This window comes from Salvelinus fontinalis, chromosome 34 (assembly GCF_029448725.1).
Source record: "Salvelinus fontinalis isolate EN_2023a chromosome 34, ASM2944872v1, whole genome shotgun sequence".
Taxonomy (NCBI): domain Eukaryota; kingdom Metazoa; phylum Chordata; class Actinopteri; order Salmoniformes; family Salmonidae; genus Salvelinus; species Salvelinus fontinalis.
This window is the reverse complement of record NC_074698.1, coordinates 6683598-6694329: the sequence shown is the minus strand read 5'-3', so window position 1 is coordinate 6694329 and position 10732 is coordinate 6683598. Positions and strand designations below refer to the sequence as shown.

At 45.5% G+C, this 10732-nt stretch overlaps 1 protein-coding gene across 1 annotated transcript; it reads right to left on the bottom strand.

Moving 5' to 3' along the window:
* Positions 1-4309: 4309 nt before the first annotated feature.
* On the bottom strand, positions 4310-7817 carry LOC129832946 (heat shock 70 kDa protein). The gene is made up of 2 exons (XM_055897094.1): positions 7374-7817; positions 4310-6428 (listed from the first exon to the last, which is right to left on the bottom strand). Exon 2 carries the CDS (start codon positions 6403-6405, stop codon positions 4471-4473), a length of 1935 nt encoding a protein of 644 aa, XP_055753069.1. The 5' UTR covers positions 6406-6428; positions 7374-7817; the 3' UTR covers positions 4310-4470.
* Positions 7818-10732: the final 2915 nt, after the last annotated feature.

Genomic DNA, 10732 nt, shown 5'->3' with positions numbered 1-10732 from the left:
ATGGTTTTGTGAAGAACATTGTAGTATCCTATCAGCGCATCCGATAGGTCTACACCTCCCATGCTCTTATTGTAATCCTTCACAGCAGCTGGAATGGGGACATATCTGGCGATCCAAGCGCCTGTAGGACCTTTCAAACGTCGAACAACGTGATCCCCACCGAAGGACTTGTGAATAGTGGAGTACATGACTACCTCTCGAGTGTCCATCCACTTCACAAAGAGCAGCCCATCTTCACGGATCCATCTCATGGTACCCCACTCAGCCCGCTTAGGCATGTCGTTCACCCTGGTTTTTGGAAAGCCCACTCTGTTGGTCCGAATGGTGCCACAGGCCCACATCTCCAGCTTCCTCAGGTCTGTGAACAGGTTAGGGCTTGTGTAGAAGTTGTCTACAAATAGTTTGTAGCCCTTCCCCAGCAGCTGGAAATCTAATAACTGCATCACAGAGTCATAACTGAGTCCCTTACCCTCATAGACAAAAAAATTGCACGTGTATGCACACGCAGTCATAACTGAGTGTTCTTCCCCTCATAAACAAAATAATTGCACGTGTATGCACACGCAGAATCGGCCAAAACAAACAGCTTGTAACCCCATTTTGTCGGTTTGTTGCGCATGTACTGTTTTAGGCCAATTCTGGCCTTTGAGGCTACCATTCTCTCATCTATGGAAAGGTTCTGGGCGGGCTGAAAACAAGTCTTGCATGCCTCAATGATATCGTGATAGAGAGGTTTGATCTTGCAGAGCTTATCAAACCCTGCCGTGCCTCGTTTCGTCTTGTTGTCCTTATCAACTTCTGGGTCACTGATGTGAAGCGCCCATGAAATTGTCAGAAACCTTTTCCTAGACATGACCGTTGAGGGGAAAGGCAGTTGATAGAGGGGTGCAGTTTTCCAGTAGTCTTTCAGGGTTTTCAACTTCACCACCCCCATGTAGATGACCATAGAAAGGTAGCAAAACAGATCTGAAATGGAAATGGCCTTCCATGTCTCTGTCTTGCCTTCCTGTTTCTTAGCGCCATATTTATTTGTGTTCATCACCAGGGTATCAACAACAGCCGAGGTGAAAAACAACTGGAAAAGTTGCATGGGGGTGTATTTGGAAGTCAGGTCCAATTGAGGCCCTGCTGGGCGTTTTGGTCGGAAAAGTGGAGATGGTGGGGCCACATCCTCCTCCAGAACAGAGTGCCAACGGTCCTCCTCCGCTCTGGCAGGTTCCACGCTGGACGCTCTGGACGGTTCCACGCTGCCCTTCCTCCGCTTCTTTGCCGCTGGCTTACCACCCCTTGATGGCCGGGCGGGGGTAGGTGTGGTGCCGGAAACAGCAGGGGTCTAGCTGGATGGACCAGCTTCAGTGGGGGATTTGCACCTTGGCTCCCAATCAGAATCGCTGGGACTGTGAGATAAAGACACAGACACATATTATATATACACAATTAGTAACTACGGTGAGGTTTTGTCCATTCCATTTTAGATAGAAAATACATGTAAACAAGTAGGTAATAATTATACAGACACAGACACACATATTATATATACAAATAGTGCCTATGGTGAGGTTTTGTCCATTCCATTTTAGATAGAAAATATATGTAAACAATTAGGTAATAATTAATAATAATTATAATAATTATTAATAATAATTAATTTTGTTTTTTTTTCTCGAGTCAATGGGGTCCGGCCTGAGTGATTTATGGAGGTTTCCAAAAAAAGTCTAAAAATATTCTGTTTCATGTTTTGGGTTACCACGCACGATTTTCAATACAGTTTTAAATGCTTCATTTTGGCCTTTTAATTTTTTTAATTTTTTTTCGACTATGAAATCCACAAAGCACTTTTTTAAAGGGGTTGATAAGTTTTTTCTAATTTATTCACATTTTTGACTTCATATTAAATCAGATTGCAAATGCACAAAACATATTCCTTAAGTTCAAGTAAACATTTCAAAAAAATGATTAAAAAAAAAATGATTATGATAATAAAATGTGACTAAAGTATTTTCATACAGTTCTTATACATGTGTAATTGACCTAAAAATCAAAAGAATTTCGAAAAACGGTCCAGAAAGCACTTTTTTAAAGGGGGTGATACGTTTTTTCCAAATTTTTGACATTTTTGACATTTTTGACTTTTGACTTCCTATGAAATCAAATTCCAAATGCACAAAACATATTCCTTAAGTACAAATAAAATTTCAAAAAAAATGATGTTAAAAAAATTTGACAAAAGTATTTTCATACAGTTCTTACACGTGTAATTGACATAAAAATCGAAAGAATTTCGAAAAACGGTCCAGAAAGCACTTTTTTAAGGGGGTGATAAGTTTTTGCCAAAACTTTCAAAATTTCTAAATTTTACTCTTGGGTCTTAACTTGCGTTACAGTAGGCCTATGAAAAATTAGGATAGAACGCACTCGCCCACTATAGGATTTTTGGAGTGTTACACAGCTCATTTGCAACATGGCATTTGCCATCAACTTTGGATGAAACACCGCCAGAAGTAGTGTATTTGTCCATCGTGTATATGGTCCGCCCACTGCCAATAACTTGGCATGTTATTTTGTACAATTGGGGGGGGGGAGTTCCCTTACTTGTTGTAACATTCCTTCTCGCATCTACAAGCTTTCCTCCTCTCACCTTTTCCCTTCACTTGTGAACTTCAGTACACAACACAACAGCTGTCTGTGACTAGGCACAAAAACCTCTCCATGCCAAACCTTCACACCATAACCACTAACCGCTACACAACCTACATCGTCACCATATCAAGGTTATAGTAAAACAAAACTAAATGGAACCAACACATTGGTAAACCCACAATCCAATCCCAAGTGTACAATCACACATTACAGTGTACAGCAAGTAGTTTAGCAGTTTTAAACCGGCAGGCCCCGGTGTCAGTACATTTATAAAACCAAAAGCTTACAATGACTTGGAAGAGTTGCAGTGTTGGATAGCCTTAGCCAGCTAGCTAACATAAATAGCATTCCCTTCTGTTTGAGTCCGGTTCTTTGGGTAGGCTAAAATAGCTGCAATAGCTAAGTGAAAGGTAGACTAAGAAGCAGAGAAAATAAAATGAAATATAGCTAGCTCTCTCTCTCTCTCTATGCTGCTTCAACTATTGCCTTTCTCTCTTTGAGTCAACTACTCACTGCAGTGCTAGCTAGCTTAGCTTATGCTTTCAGTACTAAATTAATTATCAGATCCTTTGGATGGAAAACTTGTTAGTTCATACTGCAAGAGCTCTGATAGGTTGGAGGATGTCCTCCAGGTGTAGTCATAATTATTGTGTCAGTCTATTGAAGGGGGTGAGAACCATGAGCCTCCTAGGTTTTGAATCATTGAAGTCAATATACCCAACGAATTCGCCAGACATAGGCTATTTGTTTTACAAAACAAGAAGGACAAGCTACACTTGCAGATGTGCATAATATGCTGTGACCCGAATCAAAAAGTATTTATAACCAAATATCAACAACTTAGCTATAGGTTGTTGTAAAATGTTAATTTAAAACCGGTTGTTATGGGTGAACACCTTATAGTTTCATTGTATTGACATTCCCAGCCTTATTTACAGTCGTCCGTTTTTGTTCAAAAAATGAAGTCATTGAAACTGAAACACTGCATCCCGAATGGGTGGTGGCAGCAAACAATGTACCAGGCCAGCCATAATTTACAACCTGATAGAAATATTTTTTGGACTACAAGGAAATGTATTGGCAAAATATATGAATCATGCATTGAACTGCATCTATCTATTCTGCCAACAATGCCTTACTGTACAACATGTAATTTTGAGTCAAATAGAACCTATTTTTAAAACCTATTATAAAGTTGGTTTTGAAGCATAAACTGGGAATTTGATATGTTTTACTGATATTATGATTGTCCGTTTGTTTCATATCTGCAAAGTAGTTAAAACGCTGTCAGTTCCACTTGAAATACTCAAAAATCAGTCAAATATACAGTATTTGGTTCTTTGAGCTTGACACCAATAAGAACAAAGTAAGGAAAAATGTGACCTGTAATTGTTTTTTTAATATGTGCCAGAAATGTATTTGTGCCTCTTTTTCCAAGAAGGACCATAGTGATTGTATCAGATGTTATCGCAGAATAAAGAGTTGATAAGCTAAACATTGTGGCCATTAGGGTGTCTTCACTTGTTCTCCTATCTCTGGTGGTTTAGCCGTCTATCAAAGTTTTGTTTACAATATTTCATGGTATTGTGTAAAAAATATTATAAATATGTGAATAATCAACGTGTTATGAAGAGAAGGAATTCTAGAAAACAGCCAACAGACCTAGAAACATATTTAAATACATTTTATTTGCAATGTCCAGCAATGCAATATGGTATGAAACAAAAGATGTACAGTGTGTTTTTATCAGTATAAAGTATTTCCTGAATAGCAAATTGTATGCAGTGATACTAATGCATTTTGAAAAGTCCTTTATGCAAGTCCCTCACTTTAGTCAATCTCTTCAATGGTTGGGCCTTGGGAGCTGGCACCAGAGCTGGTCCGTGCCTGATCTCCACAGCAACCTGTGGGCATCCCTCCCTGCTGGTACAGCTTGGTAATGATAGGCTGGCATACTTTCTCCAGCTCCTTTAGCTGATGCTCATACTCCTCTTTGTCGCCCAGCTGGTTGTTCTCCAACCAGGAAATGGTCTGGTCGCACCTGTCCACCACTTTCTTTTTGTCCTCCTCGCTGATCTTGCCTTTCATGTTGTCGTCCTCCACGCTGCTCTTCATATTGAAGGCGTACGACTCCAGGGAGTTCTTGGCTGCTATCTTCTCCCTCTGTGCGTCATCCTCAGCTTTGTATTTGTCAGCGTCCTGCACCATCCTCTCAATGTCCTCTTTGCTGAGCCGGCCCTTGTCGTTGGTGATGGTGATCTTGTTCTCTTTGCCCGTGCTCTTGTCCACCGCTGATACGTTCAGAATGCCGTTGGCGTCGATGTCAAAGGTCACCTCGATCTGAGGGACTCCTCGTGGGGCAGGTGGGATCCCAGAGAGCTCAAACTTCCCCAGGAGGTTGTTGTCCTTGGTCAGGGCTCTCTCTCCCTCGTAGACCTGGATCATGACCCCGGGCTGGTTGTCGGAGTAAGTGGTGAAGGTCTGGGTCTGTTTGGATGGGATGGTGGTGTTGCGTTTGATCAGGGCGGTCATGACCCCTCCGGCGGTTTCGATGCCCAGGGACAGGGGAGCCACATCCAGCAGCAGCAGGTCCTGGACGTTCTCAGACTTGTCGCCAGACAAGATGGCCGCCTGGATGGCAGCGCCGTAGGCCACCGCCTCGTCTGGGTTGATGCTCTTGTTTAGCTCTCGGCCGTTGAAAAAGTCCTGCAGGAGCTTCTGGACCTTGGGGATCCGGGTGGAGCCTCCGACCAGGACGACGTCGTGGATTTGGGCCTTGTCCATCTTGGCATCCCTCAGGGCTTTCTCCACAGGCTCCAGGGTTCCCCTGAAGAGGTCGGAACACATCTCCTCAAAACGAGCCCTGGTGATGGAGGTGTAGAAGTCGATGCCCTCAAAGAGAGAGTCAATCTCAATGCTGGCCTGGGAGCTGGAGGACAGTGTTCTCTTGGCCCTCTCGCAGGCTGTCCTCAGCCTCCTCAGAGCCCGCTTGTTCTGGCTGATGTCCTTCTTGTGTTTCCTCTTGAACTCCTCCACAAAGTGACTAACCAGGCGGTTGTCAAAGTCCTCCCCGCCCAGGTGAGTGTCTCCAGCCGTGGCCTTCACCTCAAAGATCCCATCCTCGATGGTCAGGATGGACACGTCAAAGGTGCCCCCACCCAGGTCAAAAATCAGGACGTTGCGTTCCCTGGACTTGCCTTTGTCCATGCCGTAGGCGATGGCTGCCGCCGTGGGCTCGTTGATGATCCTCAGCACATTCAGCCCAGCGATCACTCCAGCGTCCTTAGTGGCCTGTCTCTGTGAGTCGTTGAAGTAGGCAGGGACTGTGATGACTGCATTGGACACCTTCTGGCCCAGGTAAGCCTCAGCGATCTCCCTCATCTTCACCAGGACCATGGAGGAGATCTCCTCTGGGTTGAAGGATTTGTTCTCCCCTTTGTAATCTACCTGAACTTTAGGCTTTCCTCCGTCGCTGACCACCTTGAAGGGCCAGTGCTTCATGTCGGCTTGCACGACCTGATCGTTGAACTTTCGGCCAATCAGGCGTTTGGCGTCGAAAACGGTGTTGTTGGGGTTCATGGCCACCTGGTTCTTTGCTGCGTCTCCGATGAGTCTCTCAGTGTCTGTGAAGGCCACATAGCTGGGCGTGGTCCTGTTGCCCTGGTCGTTGGCGATGATCTCCACTTTGCCATGCTGGAACACCCCCACACAGGAGTAGGTGGTGCCCAGGTCAATGCCGATAGACGGGCCTTTAGCTGATGACATCTTGATGGTTTGGTGTTAGTTGCCTACAAATGAATTAAATAATGTTTTAGAAATTGATATTATTCTACGAAAACCTAGCGGCAAGTAATGTCAATCTCCACCAACAGAGATGTTAGCCTAAATATACTTGAATAACAACCAAACCTGGGTTCAAATACATGCGTATTTAAGTATTTGTATTCTTATTTTCTGTGTATTTGAATATTTCCAAATAATGTGGCCACTTCTTTTTAAAATATTTGAAACAATTTTCAAATACTTGTCTCCAAATACATTTCAAATGCACCGAGGAACAAACAACCCTGGGTTCAAATGCATGGAATATTTTAATTTCAAAATACACTTGTCTGTGTATTTGAGTATTTTCAAATACATGGTACTACTTTCCAAATGTATTTCCAAACACATTCCAATATTCAACTACTTATATTTCAAAATGTACTGGTATTTTAAAGTCCTTGAAACACAATACTAAGCATTTGAACTCAGGTCTGAAAACAACACTGTTGTCAATGTTTGTGTTATATATTAGTGTTATACATATATATATATATATATATATTAGTGTTAGACACAATCAGTTCTGATAATCTATTACAGAGAAACTCTTTTCACAACAGGCCTACATTTTTTCTATGAACACAACTGAATAATATTGTGTTATCTTCACAGAATTAGAGCAGATCTTCTTAAAATGAAGAAATCACTAATTATAATAAATAATAATATGCAACAAAAAAATAAAGTAGGCCTAGTCTGTCCAATGAAATAACATAATAAATGCTTTTATAATATTATATTTTTATAATATTATTTCTTTATTAGTTAACCAAATATTCTGGCATAATGTTATAGCTAAATCGTCTATGTCCACACAACCAACATAGCATACTTTTTTATTCTATCAAGTTTATAACTGTCACAGCCATTATGAAAATAGGGTACTGAATTAATTGCCCTGTACTTACTGTTTATGAATGTAGAGGTCTGTTGAAAGTGTCTCTTCTCTTTTCTTGCTTTCTTTTCCCTTTAGTATTCTCGTTGAGTCGATGTTTGACTCTGAATGTACTTCACCAGAATATATACCATCCCCATTGCCTAAAAAATATCACTCGTGATTTCTAGCCATTTCTCGAACTCTCCGACTACATTGCTCATGAGAGCGCAGCATTCCTGGGCAATGACGCAGGCTGCGAGGCGCACGCATTGGAAGCGCAACAAATGAAAGTTCTCGTTATTCCAGAGCGTTCGAGAGGCGCGGAGACTTGTCCAGAACGCACACACACAGCACACTAATAGTGAAACCATTATTTGTATTGATTAAAATGATCAAAAACTGTTAATGACTCAAATTTCAAAACAAATGAAACAGCATCCGGTTCAACCTTACATAAGTATTCAGCCCTGGATACTTATGAGAGAAGATGTGCTCAAAGATGCCCTCTGGTGGTCTGAAGGAGCATTAATGGCAACAATGGTTGACAGTAAAATACTATGATTTTACGCACTTTAAGTTGCCTTACCAGACCGCACTGCAGCAGAATGCAACTACTAAATGAGGACACACTTCACACTATATACACAGCAGTGCCGGTTGGTGCCGTTGAAGATTATGGAGGATTTTGTTTTATTACCACGGCCTTATTTCGATTACAGAATATTGGATGACTGTCATTCATATTCCCATTCACCCAGCTCAATGTGACATCAATATGTTTAGGCTACTACACGATACTCAAATTTGCCCTATACCAATCAAGAGATTGCTACAACCTATAGCCTAGAAATGAAAGTTTATACCTGTCACGCCCTGGCCTTAGTTATCTTTGTTTTCTGTATTATTTTGGTTAGGTCAGGGTGTGACAGGGGGGATATTTGTGTGTATTTGTCTCGTCTTGGGTGGTTGTATTGTATAGGGGGTTTTGTAGAGTTTATGGGGTTGTGTTTAGTGTAGGTGTCTAGGTATGTCTGGTTGCCTGAATTGTTCTCACCCAGAAACAGCTGTCTATCATTGTCTCTGATTGGGATCCATATTTAAGGCAGCCATAGGCATTAGGCTATTGTGGGTAATTGTCTATGTGTAAGTTGCCAGTGTCTGCACTTATTGTTTGAATAGCTTCACGATCGTCTGTTTGTTGTTTTGTTTAGTTTGTATAGTGTTCGTTTCGTTTTCGTCTTCTCGTCAATAAAGAAGTATGTATTGTCATCCCGCTGCGCCTTGGTCCACTCTTCCTCATCAAGACGATCGTGACAGAATTACCCACCATACTAGGACCAAGCAGCATGTTAAGTAGCAGCAGGAGCAACCTACACAGGATTTATGGCAATGGGAGCAGAGTCTGGACTATACTACGTGGGAGGAGATCGACAGGTGGGCGATCGACCCAGGGAGAATGCCGGAGCCCGCCTGGGATTCTCTGGAGCAGTGTGAGGAGGGATACCGGCGAATGGAGGCAGCACGACGACGCGGTAGGAAGCCTGTGAGTCAGCCCCAAAAATGTATTGGGGGGGGCTACAACGGAGTGTGGCGAAGTCAGGTAGGAGACCTGCGCCAACTCCCTATGCTTATCGTGGAGTGCGAGAGTACGGGCAGACACTGTGTTATGCGGTAGAGCGCATGGTGTCTCCTATACGTGTGCATAGCCCGGTGCGGGTTATTCCACCTCCCCGCACTGGCAGGGCTAGATTGGGCATTGAGCCAGGTGCCATGAAGCCGGCTCAACGCGTCTGGTCTCCAGTGCGTCTCCTCGGGCCGGTATACATGGCACCAGCCTTACGCATGGTGTCCCCGGTTCGCCAACACAGCCCAGTGCGGGTTATTCCACCTCCCCGCACTGGTCGGGCTACGGGGAGCATTCAACCAGGTAAGATTGGGCAGGCTCAGTGCTCAAGGGAGCCAGTACGCCTGCACGGTCCGGTATATCCGGCGCCACCTCCTCGCCCCAGCCCAGTACCACCAGTGCCAACACAACGCACCAGGCTTCCAGTGTGTCTCCAGAGCCCTGTTCCTCCTCCACGCACTCGCCCTATGGTGCGTGTCTCCAGCCCGGTACCACCAGTTCCGGCACCACGCACAAAGCCTCCTGTGCGTCTCCAGAGTCCTGTGCGTCCTGTTGCTGCTCCCCGCACTAGCCTTGCGGTGCGTGTCCTTAGCCCGGTACCTCCAATTCCGGTACCACGCACCAGGCCTACTGTGCGCCTCAGCCGGCAAGAGTCTGCCGTCTGCCGTCTGCCCAGTGCCGCCTGCGCTATCCGTCTGTCCCGAGCCGTCAGAGCCGCCCGTCTGTCCCGAGCCGTCAGAGCCGCCCGTCTGTCCCGAGCCGTCAGAGCCGCCCGTCTGTCCCGAGCCGTCAGAGCCGCCCGTCTGTCCCGAGCCGTCAGAGCCGCCCGTCTGTCCCGAGCCGGCAGAGCCGCCCGTCTGTCCCGAACCGCCAGAGCCGCCCGTCTGTCCCGAGCCGTCAGAGCCGCCCGCCAGACAGGAGCAGCCAGAGCCGCCCGCCAGCCAGGAGCAGGCAGAGCCGCCCGCCAGCCAGGAGCAGGCAGAGCCGCCCGCCAGCCAGGAGCAGGCAGAGCCGCCCGCCAGCCAGGAGCAGGCAGAGCCGCCCGCCAGCCAGGAGCAGGCAGAGCCGCCCGCCAGCCAGAAGCAGGCAGAGCCGCCCGCCAGCCAGGATCTGCCAGAGCCGCCCGCCAGCCAGGATCTGCCAGAGCCGCCAGTCAGCCAGGATCTGCCAGAGCCACCAAAGCAGGTATTAACTATGGTGGAGTGGGGGCCATGTCCCGCACCCGAGCCGCCGCCGTAGGAAGGCCCACCCGGACCCTCCCCTTCTGTGTCAGGTTTTGCGGCCGGAGTCCGCACCTTTGGGGGGGGGGGGGTACTGTCACGCCCTGGCCTTAGTTATCTTTCTTTTCTGTATTATTTTGGTTAGGTCAGGGTGTGACAGGGGGGATGTTTGTGTGTATTTGTCTCGTCTTGGGTGGTTGTATTGTATAGGGGGTTTTGTAGAGTTTATGGGGTTGTGTTTAGTGTAGGTGTCTAGGTATGTCTATGGTTGCCTGAATGGTTCTCAATCAGAGACAGCTGTCTATCATTGTCTCTGATTGGGAGCCATATTTAAGGCAGCCATAGGCATTAGGCTATTGTAGGTAATTGTCTATGTGTAAGTTGCCAGTGTCTGCACTTATTGTTTGAATAGCTTCACGATCGTCTGTTTGTTGTTTTGTTTAGTTTGTATAGTGTTCGTTTCATTTTCGTCTTCTCGTCCATAAAGAAGTATGTATTGTTATCCCGCTGCGCCTTGGTCCACTCTTCCTCAAGACGATCGTGACA

Excerpts from the sequence above, each read along its gene's own strand:
- LOC129832946 (XM_055897094.1), bottom strand. The coding sequence starts at position 6,405 with ATGTCATCAGCTAAAGGCCCGTCTATCGGCATTGACCTGGGCACCACC.